The 16,354-nt window shown below is 42.6% G+C and overlaps 2 protein-coding genes across 2 annotated transcripts in view; one reads left to right on the top strand and one right to left on the bottom strand.

Moving 5' to 3' along the window:
• Positions 1 to 11,910: 11,910 nt before the first annotated feature.
• LOC119289359 (acyl carrier protein 1, chloroplastic-like) lies at positions 11,911 to 13,146 on the top strand. Its single transcript, XM_037568700.1, has 3 exons — positions 11,911 to 12,196; positions 12,373 to 12,495; positions 12,796 to 13,146. Exons 1-3 carry the CDS (start codon positions 12,044 to 12,046, stop codon positions 12,922 to 12,924), a joined length of 405 nt encoding a protein of 134 aa, XP_037424597.1. The 5' UTR covers positions 11,911 to 12,043; the 3' UTR covers positions 12,925 to 13,146.
• A 318-nt stretch (positions 13,147 to 13,464) lies between these two features.
• LOC119287285 (ATP-dependent DNA helicase 2 subunit KU80-like) overlaps positions 13,465 to 16,354 on the bottom strand; it is a 6,812-nt gene continuing 3,922 nt past the window's right edge. Inside the window, exons 7-12 of the mRNA XM_037566802.1 lie at positions 15,941 to 16,136; positions 15,657 to 15,863; positions 14,769 to 14,936; positions 14,306 to 14,686; positions 14,039 to 14,172; positions 13,465 to 13,938 (exon numbers count right to left, since the gene is read on the bottom strand). Of these exons, the coding sequence (XP_037422699.1) occupies positions 13,878 to 13,938; positions 14,039 to 14,172; positions 14,306 to 14,686; positions 14,769 to 14,936; positions 15,657 to 15,863; positions 15,941 to 16,136 (1,147 nt within the window). The 3' untranslated portion in view covers positions 13,465 to 13,877. The remainder of the gene's footprint in view (positions 13,939 to 14,038; positions 14,173 to 14,305; positions 14,687 to 14,768; positions 14,937 to 15,656; positions 15,864 to 15,940; positions 16,137 to 16,354) is intronic.

Genomic DNA, 16,354 nt, shown 5'->3' with positions numbered 1-16,354 from the left:
ATCAAAGTAACAAACGCGAATCATATGAGCATGCTAAAAACTAGCTTGACAACAATTCCCATGTGTCCTTGGGAGCGCTTTGCTTTATATAAGAGTTTGTCCAGGCTTGTCCTTTGCTACAAAAAGGATTGGGCCACCTTGCTGCACCTTAGTTACTTTATTTACTTGTTACCTATTATGATTTATCTTATCACAAAACTATCTTTTACCGATAATTTCAGTGCTTGCAGAGAATACCTTGATGAAAACCAATTGTCATTTCCTTCTGCTCCTTGTTGGGTTCGACACTCTTACTTATCGAAAGGACTACGATAGATCCCCTATACCTGTGAGTCATCAATAACCACTTTTGGTACTGTTCTGAACTCATCCTTTATTTATATTGGTGTAATATCTACTGTATTTGAACTTCTCCATGGTTCATACCCTCCGATACTACTCATAGATTCATCAAAATAAGCAAACAACACATAAAAAACAGAATATGTCAAAAACAGAATAGTTTGTAGTAATATGTAACTCTCGAATACTTCTGTAACTCCAAAAATTCTGAAAAATTAGGACAACCTGAGATTTTTTTATTAATCTTCTACAAAAAGAATCAGTATTTTATTATGCATCTGTTAAAAATGAGAATTGTTTTCCTGAACGCAAAAGTTTCTGTTTTTCAGCAAGATCAAATCAATTATCACCGTAAGCCATCCCAAAGGTCTTACTTGGCACTTTATTGAAACAAAATCTATAAAACATTATTACTACAGTAGCATAATCATGTGAGCACACAAAAATAGTAGGGATAAATATTGGGTTGTCTCCCAACAAGCGCTTTTCTTTAATGCCTTTCTAGCTAGGCATGATATTTCAATGATGCACTCATAAAATATAAGAACTGAAACATGATGGGAGCATCATGAAGCATATATCTAGCACATTTAAATCTAACCCACTTCCTATGCATAGGGATTTTGTGAGCAAACAATTTATGGAATCAACTAGCATAGGAAGGTAAAACAAGCATAACTTCAAGATTTTCAACACATAGAGAGGAAACTTGATATTGTTGAAACTCCTACAAGCATATATTCCTCCCTCATAATAATTTTCAGTAGCATCATGAATGAATTCAAAAAAATAGCTATCAGCTAAAGCACTCTTTTCATGATGCATAAGCATATGATTTTTATTACTCTCCACATAAGCAAATTTCTTCTCGTGAATAGTAGTGGGAGCAAACTCAACAAAATAACTATCATGTGAGGCATAATCCAATTGAAAATTAAAATCAAGATGACAAGTTTCATGGTTATCATTATTCTTTATAGCATACATGTCATCACAATAATCATCATAGAGAGCAACTTTGTTCTCATAATCAATTGGAACCTCTTCCGAAATAGTGGATTCATCACTAAATAAAGTCATGACCTCTCCAAATTCACTCCCATAAATATTATAAGATTCAACACCCTCCAAAATAGTGGGATAATTACCTAGAGTTGACACTCTTCAAAACCCACTTTCATCAATATAATGATCATAAATAGGAGGCATGCTATCATCATAATAAATTTGCTCATCAAAACTTGGGGACAAAAAATATCATCTTCATCAAACATAGCATCCCCAAGATTATGGCTTTGCATATCATTAGCATCATGGATATTCAAAGAATTCATACTAATAACATTGCAATCATGCTCATCATTCAAAGATTTAGCGCTAAACATTTTATTGACTTCTTCCTCTAACACTTGAGCACAATTTTCATTTCCATCATTTTCACGGAAGACATTAAAAAGATGAAGCATATGAGGCAACCTCAATTCCATTTTTTGTAGTTTTCTTTTGTAGACTAAACTAGTGATAAAACAAGAAACTAAAAGATTCAATTGCAAGATCTAAAGATATACCTTCAAGCACTAACCTGCCCGGCAACGACGCCAGAAAAGAGCTTGATGTCTACTACGCAACTTTATCTAGGTAGACGTTGTTGGGCCTCCAAGTGCAGAGTTTTGTAGGACAGTAGCAAATTTGCCTTAAGTGGATGACCTAAGGTTTATCAATCCGTGGGAGGCGTCGGATGAAGATGGTCTCTCTCAAACAACCCTGCAACCAAATAACAAAGAGTCTCTTGTGTCCCCAACATACCCAATACAATGGTAAATTGTATAGGTGCACTAGTTCGGCAAAGAGATGGTGATACAAGTGCAATATGGATGGTAGATATAGGTTTTTGTAATCTAAAAATATAAAAACAACAAGGTAACTAATAGTAAAAGTGAGCGAAAACGGTATTGCAATGCTTGGAAATAAGGCCTAGGGTTCATATTTTCACTAGTGCAAGTTCTCTCAACAATGATAACATAATTAGATCATATAGCAATCCCTCAACGTGCAACAAAGAGTCACTAATAGCGGAGAATAAATGAAGAGATTATTGTAGGGTACGAAACCACCTCAAAGTTATTCTTTCTGATCGATCTATTGGGCTATTCCTATAAGTGTCACAAACAGCCCTAGAGTTCGTGCTAAAATAACACCTTAAGACACACATCAACCAAAACCCTCATGTCACCTTGATACTCCAATGTCACCACAAGTATCTGCGGGTTTGTTTATACGATATGCATCACACAATCTCGGATTCATCTATTCAAACCAACACAAAGAACTTCAAAGAGTGCCCCAAAGTTTCTACCGGAGAGTCAAGACGAAAACGTATGCCAACCCCTATGCATAAGTTCAGAAGGTCACAGAACCCGCAAGTTGATCACCAAAACATACATCAAGTAGATCACGTGAATATCCCATTGTCACCACAGATAAGCACATGCAATACATACATCAAGTGTTCTCAAATCCTTAAAGACTCAATACGATAAGATAACTTCAAACGGAAAACTCAATCCATTACAAGAAGGTAGAGGGGGAGAAACATCATAAGATACAACTATAATAGCAAAGCTTGCCATACATCAAGATCGTGCCAAATCAAGAACACGAGAGAGAGAGAGAGATCAAACACATAGCTAATGGTACATACCCTCAGCCCCAAGGGCGAACTACTCCCTCCTCGTCATGGAGAGCGCCGGGATGATGAAGATGGCCACCGGTGATGATTCCCCCCTCCGGCAGGGTGCTAGAACGGGCTCCCGATTGGTTTTTCATGGCTACATAGGCTTGCGGCGGCGGAACTCCCGATCAAGGTTTATTTCTGGGGGTTTCTACATTTATAGGAATTTTTGGCATCAAGAACAAGTCAGGGGGGTCCACGAGGAGCCCACAAGACCGAAGGGCGCGTCTAGGGGGGTAGGGCGTGCCCTCCACCCTTGTGGAGTCTTCGTGGCTCTTCTGTCCCAACTCTTTTGGTTCGGGGGCTTCTTCTGGTCCATAAAAAATCACCGTAAATTTTCAGCTCAATTGGACTCCGTTTGATATTCCTTTTCTGCGGAACTCAAAAACAAGGAAAAAACAGAAAGTAGCACTGGGCTCTAGGTTAATAGGTTAGTCCCAAAAATCATATAAAATAGCATATAAATGCATATAAAACATACAGGATGGATAATATAATAGCATGGAACAATCAAAAATTATAGATTCGTTGGAGACGTATAATGGCCAACAGCGGTGGTCGGCAGTCCCAGCACACACCTGGGCGAGGCTACGGCCATGTCGACGAGTTGGGCGGTGGGGGTAGAGAACCTTGGCTAGGAGGCGAGTGAGGGAAAGGAGGCCCGTCGACGGTGGCACTCACCAGTGCCCTATATCTTCACCCTCTCAACTCTCATCTTTGTGTGTGTTGTCAAGCAGACCATGAGTGTGTCCCACACAACCCCTTTAGACATTGTCTCACATGAGCGGCACAGCTAAGGAAGAGTGAGCGAGCAGGTGCAGCAACTGTCTGGGTGGGACGGTCCACACGGGTGGCCGGAGATGGGCAGGCAACGAGCGGTGATGGTGCTTGGCTAGAGGTGTGGAGGAGTTGTGCGGGCAATGGGGAGCTAGCAGAGACAATGGTGGGGTCGTCAACATGGACAACGAGAGGTTGCTGGGCGGCCATGGAGCTTGCCAGCGACATCTTCCTCGCCTCCAAAACACTCTCACCGGTGCGTGCAACGCTTACATTGGCATCCTCCCGCGCTCATGTATGCACGATGCCTACATCGGCGTCCTCCCGCGCTCGCGTCCGCACCTCCTGGAGCTCCAGCTCGTGGACACCTACTGGAGCGGACGAGCTACTGGAGTGGTCCTCTTTGGTGTTCTAGCTCTCGGCACCTACTAGAGCGGGCGAGCTACTAGAGCAACACAAGTTGATAAGAACACATGGAACATAAGCAACATAAGCATGTATGATTCATGTACTTAAAAGCATCACAAATTCATCCTACCACCACATCAAAAAGGGAGTGTAATCCTACCACCACAAGTTCACATCATCAAAATATGCAGGCCATCAACAGTTTTCAAGCCCTAGCCACCAAAAACATATACACCATCATCATCATCATCATCATCATCATCATCGTGCATGCATGCCACGACCACGAGAGACCTTTGAACTAGTAGTTAGTGCTTGGTTAACCAGGTCCTAAGCTAGAGGATCTTGTGTTGCACTTCCATCCCAGCAAAACCAAGACCCCGTTTCCTGTTGTTCAGGAGGTAGCTAAGAGCAGCCATCATAGCCTCCTCACTGAAGTCAGTGATGTTCATGACAACATTGTAGAGGAAAGGGTTCATGTTGACAGGCTTGCTCTCCCTGATGGCAAATGCCACCTTCTTTATGGTGTCGGTCATACTGCTAAACATGCTCAACTCCTCGTCCATCATTGCACCCCTCTTCCTCTACCTCCCAGGAGCAGGAGTGTGATCAGCAGCAACAACCTTCTCAGGGCCATCACAAATGATGGTCTCCGACTCTTGGGTGTATGGATACTTAGCATAGGTGAATCGAGAGGCTCACTAAAGCCCATGGCATGCTTGCCAGTAGCCAGACTCCAAGAGAAGATGATCTGCATCTGAGAGTAGTTATGTATGGGCATGTTGAGGTACTCGGCGTTGATACGTCTCCAACGTATCTATAATTTTTGATTGTTCCATGCTATTATATTATCAACCTTGGATGTTTTTTATGCATTTATATGCTATTTTATATGATTTTTGACTAACCTATTAACCTAGAGCCCAGTGCCAGTTTCTGTTTTTTCCTTGTTTTTAAGTATCGCAGAAAAGGAAAATCAAACGGAGTCCAATTGACCTGAAACTTCACGGAACTTATTTTTGGACCAGAAGAAGGCCATGGAGTAAAAGAGTTGGGCCAAAAGAGTCCTGGGCTGCCCACGAGGGTGGGGGGCGCGCCCACCCCCCTGGGCGCGCCTCCCTACCTCGTGGACAGCCTGGAGACTCCCCCTAACTTGTTCTCGATGTCAAAACCTCTTATATATACTGAAACTTCCAAAAAAACGTAAATCGGGAGTTCCGCCGCCGCAAGCCTCTGTAGCCACCGAAAACCAATCTAGACCCGTTCTGGCACCCTACCGGAGGGGGGAATCCCTCTCCGGTGGCCATCTTTATCATCCCAGCGCTCTCCATGACGAGGAGGGAGTAGTTCACCCTCGGAGCTGAGGGTATGTATCAGTAGCTATGTGTTTGATCTCTCTCTCTCTCTCTCTCTCTCTTTCTCTCTCTCTCGTGTTCTTGATTTGGCACAATCTTGATGTATCGCGAGCTTTGCTATTATAGTTGGATCTTATGATATTTCTCCCCCTCTACTCTCTTGTAATGGATTGATTTTTCCCTTTGAAGTTATCTTATCGGATTGAGTCTTTAAGGATTTGAGAACACTTGATGTATGTCTTGATGTGCTTATCTGTGGTGACAATGGGATATCATGTGATCCACTTGATGTATGTTTTGGTGATCAACTTGCGAGTTCCGTGACCTCGTGAACTTATGCATAGGGGTTGGCACACGTTTTCGTCTTGACTCTCCGGTAGAATCTTTGGGGCACTCTTTGAAGTTCTTTGTGTTGGTTGAATAGATGAATCTGAGATTGTGTGATGCATATCGTATAATCATATCCACGGATACTTTATGTGACATTGGAGTATTTAGGTGACATTAGGGTTTTGGTTGATTTGTGTCTTAAGGTGTTATTCTAGTACGAACTCTTGAATAGATCGATCAGAAAGAATAACTTTGAGGTGGTTTCGTACCCTACCATAATCTCTTCGTTTGTTCTTCGATATTAGTGACTTTGGAGGGACTCTTTGTTGCATGTTGAGGGATAGTTATATGATCCAATTATGTTATTATTGTTGAGAGAACTTGCACTAGTGAAAGTATGAACCCTAGGCCTTGTTTCAACGCATTGCAATACGGTTTGTGCTCACTTTTATCATTAGTTACCTCGCTGTTTTTATATTTTCAGATTACAAAAACCTATATCTATCATCCATATTGCACTTGTATCACCATCTCTTCACCGAACTAGTGTACATATACAATTTACCACTGTATTGGGTGTGTTGGGGACACAAGAGACTCTTTGCTATTTGGTTGCAGGGTTGTTTGAGAGAGACCATCTTCATCCTATGCCTCTCACGGATTGATAAATCTTAGGTCATCCACTTGAGGGAAATTTGCTACTGTCCTACAAATCTCTGCACTTGGAGGCCCAACAACGTCTACAAGAAGAAGGTTGTGTAGTAGACATCAGACGTCATGGTGACTCTAAGAAAGAAAGACAATGTTGTAAGTTGTGATTGCATGTTACATCAAGTGAGACAAGTGGTAGGATTAGCTAACCATGATGTGGCTTTGGTAGTGCTCAACCTCCAACTGAATGGTGAAGGTGTCATGATTCCATTATGTGTCACTAAGGTCTCTAAGCTTGGACACTTGGACCTATCTTGCTCTCCACTCCTAAGATGGTGTACACATGTGTTGAGGTCACCTCTGTGGCATAGAACTCAAAAACACGCTTGGCAACAACGTTGAGGTGCACCTTCTTGAAGCCCTTATCATTCCTCTCCCCACTTGCGATGATCTCATACATGTCTTTCAGGACAAAGGTGAGCATGAAATTTATGTTGCTGGCTTTTTTAGGCTTCTAGAGTAAGCTACCCCCTACCTAGCTTATTATAGAAGCCCCAGCCAAAAATATTTATTTAGAAGCCTATTAGTCAAGTCTTAATCAGTAGGCTTCTAAAAAAATAAATTTAGCTGAGCTTCTAGAATAATATTCTAGAAGGCAGCAATAGGAATGGGCCTTCATTGTGTTCCTTTCATTGCGCCCCTCATTTGTGCCTTTCCAGCCTTAATGGCCGCCTTTATAGTTGTTGCAGGCATCAAATATAGTACCACATGTCTCTCAAGCACTTTTGCATCAAGAGCCATCGGCTGGGAGTCTTCAAATAAGAGAGAAAGATCTAGGTGTCGGACATAAGAGTAGCTTGACTATGGTCTTCAGTAGTGATGTCCTAGAATTGAACAAAAACAATGCATCTGTCACGCTAGCATACTACATATGGACTGGTCACCAAGCTCAACACACAAGCATATGTAGCAAGCCATCATGGACCGATCATGAAGTTCATCAACACACTACCACATGCAGGGGCGGAGGCACGTTATCTCATCCGGTGTCACTGGCACCGGGTAAAATACGTGTTTCCCTTATACATACTCCAGATTTTTGGGCTGGACATCGGTTACTTTTCGACCTGGACACCGGCCAGCCCAGCAATACACAAGCCAGGCAGAGGCAGTGCAGCCCATCTACGTAAGTGCCCACACATGATCGATCGATTAATCCATCCGACGATCCGTGGTCCCTATACGTGCCCGTGTGGCCGTGTTGAATAGAAAAGCTATCGATCCGATTAATCGATCCCTAATACGGCTGGTCCTTACCTGTACGTGCGCCCGTAGGGTTACTCGTCCGCTCGGCTTCTGCGCCTCAACCCTCGCAGCGTCGCCCGTGCTCGCCCCTTCCACTTCTCTGTCGCGCGGCCAGCCGCCGGTCCGCCCAGTGACCCCAGTCGCCGTTTTTCAAGCATCGCTAGCCGGCCGCCTCTACCCTCGCCCACTCAGGGATAGTTGGAAACAGGTTGGAAATTTGAGGTACGTCTGAACTGTCAACTCTCAAGTCCCAACTCAGCACTTGGTATTTGGTAATTGCTCTCAACTCTCTGAAATCTGAAAACATCTTCTTACAATCTGTCAAATTAATGCTCTCAACTCTCTGAAATCTGAAATCTCAACTGTGTGTAGGTATTTGGTAATTGCCGATCTCTCTGAAATCTGAAATCTCTGAAATTTAAAGCTATTTCAATTGGGAACAATTCGCTGCGATTCATAGCTAACCAAGGGAGGATTATTTCTGCGAAAGCAGCGAGGTACAATGTCAAGTAAGTTTAACTCCCTAATCGTATTTGTATCATCCAATCAATACATTTTGTTTATTGTTTCTATTCTTGCATGCGCAAACACAAATAATGTAACTCTGTACATTTTTGCTAACACAATAATAATAAATCACAGGAGAATTTATGGAAAGGTTTCTTAAAAAAAAGAAGACATCAACACAAGATGATATAGCTAGCCCATCACATGAACCGGATGATCCTCCAGCTCAGCCACATGAACCGGATGACGCTCCATTACAGGAACAAAATGATGCCTTGACACATGAAGGTCCAGCCCCTCATATGTGGAATTTGTCTCAAGCTCTAGAAGAAATCAATTGGGAAGAGGAAATTCAGTCTGATCCTGGCAAAAGGAGAAGCATAGATGAGTATCCTCCTAATCTAAGGGATGTGGTAAGAAGAAAATATTTGGCTAAGCCTCTTTGTCAACCTCGTAGTTATAATTTTAAAACTACAACTATTGGTGGTCGAGAGAGAAAGTTTAATCCTGATTGGTTTGATGAGTTTGGGAGCTGGCTTGAGTATAGTGAGTACAAAGAAAAAGCGTATTGCTTCTGTTGTTTCTTATTCAGGCGCCGTGATAAGAAAGAAGCTGGATATGCAGCATTTGTTGCAAAGGGTTGGTCAGGCTGGAACAAAAAACATAGACTAAATGATCATGTCGGAGATGTCAACAGTGTTCACAACCAAGCAAAAAGAGATTGTGATGCTTTATTGCAACAAGACCCGCACATTTATGTTGCTTTCAATAATCAAAGCAATGCTGCGAAGAAGGCGCATTATACTAGACTAAATGCCTCAATTGATGTTACTAGGGTTCTATTGCAGCAAGGGTTACCTTTTCGCGGCCATGACGAGTCAGAGGAGTCCTTTAATAAAGGAAATTTTAAGGAATTTTATGCTTATACAGCACAGCAAAATCCAGAACTACGCAAGGTTGTAGGCCCTAATGCTCCAGGTAATAATAAGTTGACTTCTTCAATGATCCAGAAGGACATAGCTGAATGTTTTGCAAAGCAAATATTGCATTCTATTCTAGAAGAAATTGGAGATGGTGTATTTTCTTTGCTAGTTGATGAATCAAGGGATGTGGCTGGTAAAGAACAGATGGCTGTGGTCTTGAGATATGCTGGTAAATGCGGAAGTGCGAAAGAGAGTTTAGTTGGCCTTGTTCATGTGAAGGAGACAACTTCAAAGTACCTCAAGTCTGCTATTGATGATTTATTTGCAGAACTTAGCTTAAGTCTCAAGTAGGTTAGGGGCCAAGGATACGATGGCGCGAGCAACATGCGAGGTGAGTTTAATGGTTTGCAATCTTTAATCATGAGGGAGAACAACACAGCATATTACGTTCATTGTTTTGCACACCAATTGCAATTAGTTGTTGTGGCCATTGTAAGGAAGCACAAATGGATTGGAAACTTTTTTGATATGATCTCTGTATTGCTGAATGTGGTTTCTGGATCTTCAAAGAGAAAAGACATGATTCGAGACAAATATAAAGAACAAGTGCGTGGAGCCTTAGGTTGTGGTGTACTTCAAAGTGGGACGGGATTAAATCAAGAGCTAGCCCTTCAAAGACCCGGAGACACTCGATGGAGTTCACACCAGAGGACTCTGAAGAGTTTGATTGATTTGTTCCCTACAGTTATTAAAGTGCTAGAATATGTGGAAGAACAGGACAGGGATGACACAAACAGAAGGCAAGCATGTGGTCTCCTTGTTTATTTCCAATCATTTGATTTTGTGTTCTACCTGCAGCTTATGTCCACTATATTGGCTATCACAAACACATTATCAATGGCTCTACAAAGGAAGAATCAAGACATTGTAAATGCTGTACATTGTGTGCAGTCAACCAAAGACACATTGAATAATTGAAGGAGGAATGGATGGGAATCAGTCTTGGGTGAAGCTTATGCTTTTTGTGACAAACATGAGATTTCCAAGTTGGAGATGGAAGAGCAATATGTCAATCCAAAGAAGCCACGTCAAAAAACAGGTATCACTAATAAGCATCATTACGAAGTGGATTGTTTCAATGATGTTATTGATTGGCTGCTTCAAGAACTTGACAACCGATTTAATGAGAAAAATTCTAAGCTACTAATATGCTTAGCTGCTTGAGCCCAAAAGAATCATTCAAAGATTTCAATTTAGAGCATTTGATGGATCTAGCTAGACTTTATCCGAAAGATTTTGATGATGGAGAATTGAGGGACCTTACACATCACCTCCGTCTTTACATTGCCGATGTTCGAGTAGATGAACGCTTCTATGGCATAAATAATATTTGTGAGCTCTCTCAAAAAATGGTGGAGACCAAGAAACATATTGTGTATCCTTTGGTTTATCGGCTTGTGAATCTAGCACTTGTATTGCCTGTTGCCACTGCTACAGTTGAGAGATGTTTTTCAGGCATGAAAATTGTGAAGACATTTTTGCGCAATCGTCTTGGTGATGATGCATTGAATCACAACCTTATTTGCTATGTGGAGAAGGAAGAAATGAGAAAAGTTACCAATGATGCAGTCATTGATCGCTTTGAGGTCATGAATGAACGTAGAGGGCTATTTTAAAAAGTAATGATCTTGATTTTATGAATCATTGCAGAATTCTAGTTAATATGTACTAAGTGTATTTTATTTTATTTTGTAGGCATCCAGGATCTATTGGCCTATGTCGTGATCTGACCACATTTTGTTTTCATTGTTTCGAGTTCTTATGCTTAATTCTTTAAATTTACGTAATCAACTAGTATTTCAAGTGGATGTGAAACAATTTATTTTGGTAAGAGATCTCGTTGCATTATAATTTGTGTTGTTGGGTGTGCTCTTTTATATATATTATTGCTTGTTGTCCATCCTTGTATATATGATGTGTACGTGGACACCGGTACATTTTTGTTATGGATCCGCCCCTGACCACATGTACCGTACGACACATGGACCGACCGTCAAGCTCAACAACACATCTTCCATAGTAGCATTGAAACCGACATGGACAACATTTAAATCTACCAGAACAAGGCGAACATCATCATCGCCGAAACGGGAAGTCTACCATGCTACCAAAACGGCACCGCCAGCATCTGGTCTATCACAACCTCAGACAACATCATGAAGCAATACTTGCATAACCTACCATACCACCTGCAGATCTACTCGTTCGTACCACATGCTCACAGATGTATGGTACAACGTGGTAGTGACTGAACTTGCAACCGTCCAAGGAGCAGGGAGGAGGCGGGGAACAACTCAACCAACCAACCGTGCGTGCGTGCGTGCGTGCGGTGCGGGAGGTCATGAAGAAGAAGGAGAAGCCTCCAAGGGTGGCTGCGTGCATGCTACGGCCTACGGCCTTGTTTGGTAATCGCAACAAGGAACGGGACGGACGTACGGTGGCGGTGGAACGGTGATCCCAATGCCATGGCCGGTCTTCTGTGTGTGGGTCGATACAACCGAGGCCGCCTCGCCGTCCCCGCCACCGCCACCGCCACCGCCCCATCATAAAACACACGCGCACCCGCACTCCCGGCCTCCTCATTCCTCCCGTCACCTAGCCTAGCTCCACCTCCACCTCCGTCGTGCCTCGGCTACCTACCTCATTCACCCGCCATGGCCGCCGCCGGATCGGCCGTCTTCCCCGCGCAGCGGCTCCAGGTAAGCAGCCGCCGGAGCGCGGCGTGCTTCTCGAGGCAGCAGAGCTTCCCGTCCATCTCGATCCGGTCGGCTCCCACCAAGAAGCGCTTCCTCCACCTGGCTTGCTCGGTACACTCCTGCATTTCACACCATCTTCTTCATGCTCGTGACTGCAATGGCCGGGACAGCAAAATGCTCCTACCAAACTCATGCTCAGTGCCTCTCAACACTGAACTAGTACTCTGTTTGGCGACGTGTCACTCAAGATCTGCTCTGAATTTCCAAAATCCAAAATCCTTGGACAGGCCAAGCAGGACACCATCGACAAGGTCTGCGGGATCGTCAAGAAGCAGCTGGCCGTCGCCGAGGGCACCGTCGTCAGCGGAGAGACCAAGTTCGCCGACCTCGGGGCCGATTCGCTCGACACGGTAATTCCCTCCCCCCGCCCGACTCACCGGTGATTGCTCAACATGGATGGAGCTACAACCTCATCAGCCTACTCTAGAAAAGTTGGAAACAACACCATAAATACATCTTAGCTTCAGTGAATTCGATCCGACTTTTTTACAGTCTTGTGTACTCTTCCAAAATATACAACCAATTTCACATGTTATCCTCGTGCGTGATTATTCCATAATATAGAACCATTTTCTGCATTCTTCATAACATTCTTCATAATATAGAACCATTTTCTGCATTCCATAATATAGAACCAAACAATGTTGCAGGTTGAGATCGTGATGGGTCTGGAGGAGGCATTCAGCATCACGGTGGACGAATCGAGCGCCCAGGAGATCAGGACCGTGGAGGACGCCGCGTCTCTCATCGACAAGCTCGTGACAGACAAGGATTCTTAGAACGACGGCCTCCGTGCCCCTGCCTGAATAGCTTTTTGGGTGCTCTCCTTGTTGTTGTTGTTGTACTCTAAATACATATATCAAATGATGAACTGGCTGAAACTAGTTAGCCAGGAAGAGGGTCTCTATGCAGAGGTTGTTTTTGTGTATGCTATGCTATCCCAGATTGAATAAGTAAATGAGGGGGGTAGCACTTCTTCCCTGAGGCAAAGATTGCTGTTATATGTGTCCCCATTGTGTCACTCGACACTGCTGAGATGTTTACTCTAAGAGAGATAAGAAAATAGAATGCTGAGATGTTTACTCCAAGATAAGAAAATAGAATGCTGAGATGTGTCTTGGGAATTACTCCTACAAATTAGAATGCCGAGATTAGATTGCCCTTCTAAATTCCACTAGAATTTCCCCTTTCACGACGGTCATGAATTTACATACATGCTGGGGGTTCCAAAAAAAGTGCTTAGATGATGGCGTGTTAGTCACGACTCATGTGATCATATAAGATATCATGACCAAGCTTAAGAACATGAACCATCACGGTACAGCTAAACTGATGATAGAATTTTGTACTGGCAATGCCACCCAGATCCATGCTACTGTGAGGATATTTCAGTGACTTGGTAATCACTGAAATTTGATCCTGGCAGCAAAAGAAAATGGTATTTAGGACAGGTACCTCTGGTACGACGGTCGTCGCAACCTGGGACTAGAAACAGAGGATTTCTAAATTCCACTAGAATTTTCCCTTTCACGACGGTTGCGAATTAACATACATACTGGGAATCTAAAACAGTAGCTTAGATGATAGCATGTTCATCGCAACTTCTGTGGCACACCATCGTATCAAATACCATATCATGACCAAAGCTTCAGAACATGAACCATGAGCCGTGGTACAGCTAAACTGATGTTAGAATTTTCTACTGGCAATGCCTTGAGGACCCAGACCCATGCTACTCAGAGGATATTTCGGTTTTCAAGAAGAAGCTCCTCGCCATCTCTTCAGTCACATCGCTGCGTGCAAATAGACGGGTAAAATTAATGGTAAGAATAGGAAGCACAGGATCGTGTTAACCGAATTATCTGCAGTAGAGGCGTGTAGGGGTTTCCATACCTGTCAGGCGCTTCTTCTTTGCATATAAGCAAAACATTCTTGGATGAAAGAAGCTGAAAGAACTTCACCACATCATCCACCTTCTTCAGTCTCTCATAAAGCTTCGTCACAAATTGGTTATATTCCTCCGGCTCCTAAGAACAAATGACAGATTATATACGTACTGACCAGGCATGTTTAAATTAACTGTGTCCACGTGCTCTTACTCTTAAATAAAACATAGGACCTATGCTACACTGAAGTAAATAACCACAGGGAGAGCGTTACCTGTTCGATTATACAGGCCTTCCGCAGAGCAACAAAACACTTGAGTGCCTTTTCGTAATAATCTCCTTGAAGAGAATTCTCTACCAAATTGGTCGTGTACTTCTTCATCTCTTCAATTGCCTTCTGAACCCATATTGAGCTAGATCTCTCTGCCAGCATGGCTTCAAAATCTTTAACAGGATTTACATCTCCAATCTTCCCAACCTTCTCTGTTGAAGGAAACATAACCTCTATCGCCCTAGCCTTCTCTGCATAAGGATCTTCTGGCTTTTTAGCTTGACCATCTGCCGCCGTAGCCTTCTCTGCATTATTTTCTGAACTTTTAGCTTGATCATCTGGGTCAGTATAAGCTAATCTCTCCTGTGTCCGGGCTTTCTTTCTCTGCAATCAATCAGACAAGTTAATGTTGAAGTTGAGTACCAAATTACTGAATCAAGTTTAACACGAAATGTCAATACTTAACCTTGGGGTTCTCCTTCAGCTCAAAAGATTTGCCTAAATTTTGGATTAACGGTGCTCGATAATTAATGACGTCAGGATCTGGCTCGGTTATCCTCCTTAGACAGCTATCGAGCGGTGGTGGATTTGCATCTGGCTGCTTTGACTTCAGATCAAGGTAGCTGTAGAACCTCTGAAGGGGAACAACAGAACCGTAGTCAATGAAACAAGAGATATATATACACAATCATCAAATAGTACAACTAAGAAGCAAATGAGAAGGCAAAAGATAAAAGCAAATTGCTAGCATAGGCTCACCAAAACATAGGTAAACCCCGATGCACAAGGTCCCAATGACATTCCAGATATGTATGATTATTTGATAAGAACTGTATTTCAAGTCTCTTCGTTAGTCAAAGGACCTTTCATCTTTAAATTGCACCTTATTGTGCCTAAAGTTCGAATATTGCTCGTACTCTCTTGTTGATTAAACTTGGGTGACAAATGATATGGAACAGAGGATTCAACTACTCCCTCCGATCCAAAATAAGTGTCGTGGTTTTAGTTCAAACAGTTATTTTGGATCGGAGGGAGTATGATACGGAGTACTTGTTACAGGTTATTTGATAAGAACTGTATTTCAAGTCTCTTTGTTAGTCAAAGGACCTTTCATCTTTAAATTGCACCTTATTGTGCCCAAAGTTCTAATATTGTTCGTACTGGCTTGTTCATTAAACTTGGGTGACTAATGATATGGAATAAAATAATCGACTTTCATATGTTAACAGTCCAGAAAAACAGCTACGACTTCAGAACTGAAAAATAGTAAGTGTGCATCACTAAACAAGATGAGGGGAAATAGCATATAGTAAGAAAGAACAAATAACAAAAATAATAAATTGCAGTATTCGACCTCCAACATAGGGTTTGGTGTGAAATCAGGCCTGAGGATCTCTTCCCTTCCAGGTGGTGCAAGATCTAACATCTTCACTAGATTATCTGCCGCTTCCTGCTGTTCTTCAGTAGGCTGTGATGATGGTGGCAGGCTGCTGAAGGAGCGAAATGGAAAGTCTCTGATGTCCTCAGCAAAAGGCAGTATATTGAAGTAAAAGGAATCTGGCTGCAAGGCAAAGTAAACAATTGCTTGAACAGGTTCGTAGTCACCCATCAATTGCGAGTCACGAATGAAGTACATACCACATTGTTCACTGATGAGATGTTTGGTGTCAATACACCAAAAGCAACATTCGCTTGATTTTGCCTCCACACACATCGCAGAATTGCAACCTTGTTCATTTCTTGCATTGCTCTAGCTAAGGCAGAGACTGCAACCATTGCTTTTGTGTTTCCCGGTTCAGGTACAAAGGAGTTCACATCTTTCATAAAATAGGACCTGTCAAGTAGAAAGGGGACTGCCTTACATTACCAGTAATATGGGTTTTAAAGTTAAAATTGCAATATAACAAAGATAGTGTGCAGCTCACTGATGAGTTGAGAATTTTTCTGAGATATATTCTTATGCACATGCAACTGGGCCAACCATGGAAATAACTAAATATAACATAAAGACACAAGCTTAAACCAGCAGAAAACCAGGCCAGAGCCAGCAAC

Source organism: Triticum dicoccoides, chromosome 4A, assembly GCF_002162155.2.
Source record: "Triticum dicoccoides isolate Atlit2015 ecotype Zavitan chromosome 4A, WEW_v2.0, whole genome shotgun sequence".
In the NCBI taxonomy this organism is placed as follows: domain Eukaryota; kingdom Viridiplantae; phylum Streptophyta; class Magnoliopsida; order Poales; family Poaceae; genus Triticum; species Triticum dicoccoides.
This window is presented reverse-complemented; position numbering and strand designations above follow the sequence as displayed.

Excerpts from the sequence above, each read along its gene's own strand:
- LOC119289359 (XM_037568700.1), top strand. The coding sequence starts at position 12,044 with ATGGCCGCCGCCGGATCGGCCGTCTTCCCCGCGCAGCGGCTCCAGGTA. Across the intron at positions 12,197-12,372 it reads TCCTCCACCTGGCTTGCTCG|GCCAAGCAGGACACCATCGA; the intron begins GTACACTCCTGC and ends ATCCTTGGACAG. Across the intron at positions 12,496-12,795 it reads GGGCCGATTCGCTCGACACG|GTTGAGATCGTGATGGGTCT; the intron begins GTAATTCCCTCC and ends ACAATGTTGCAG.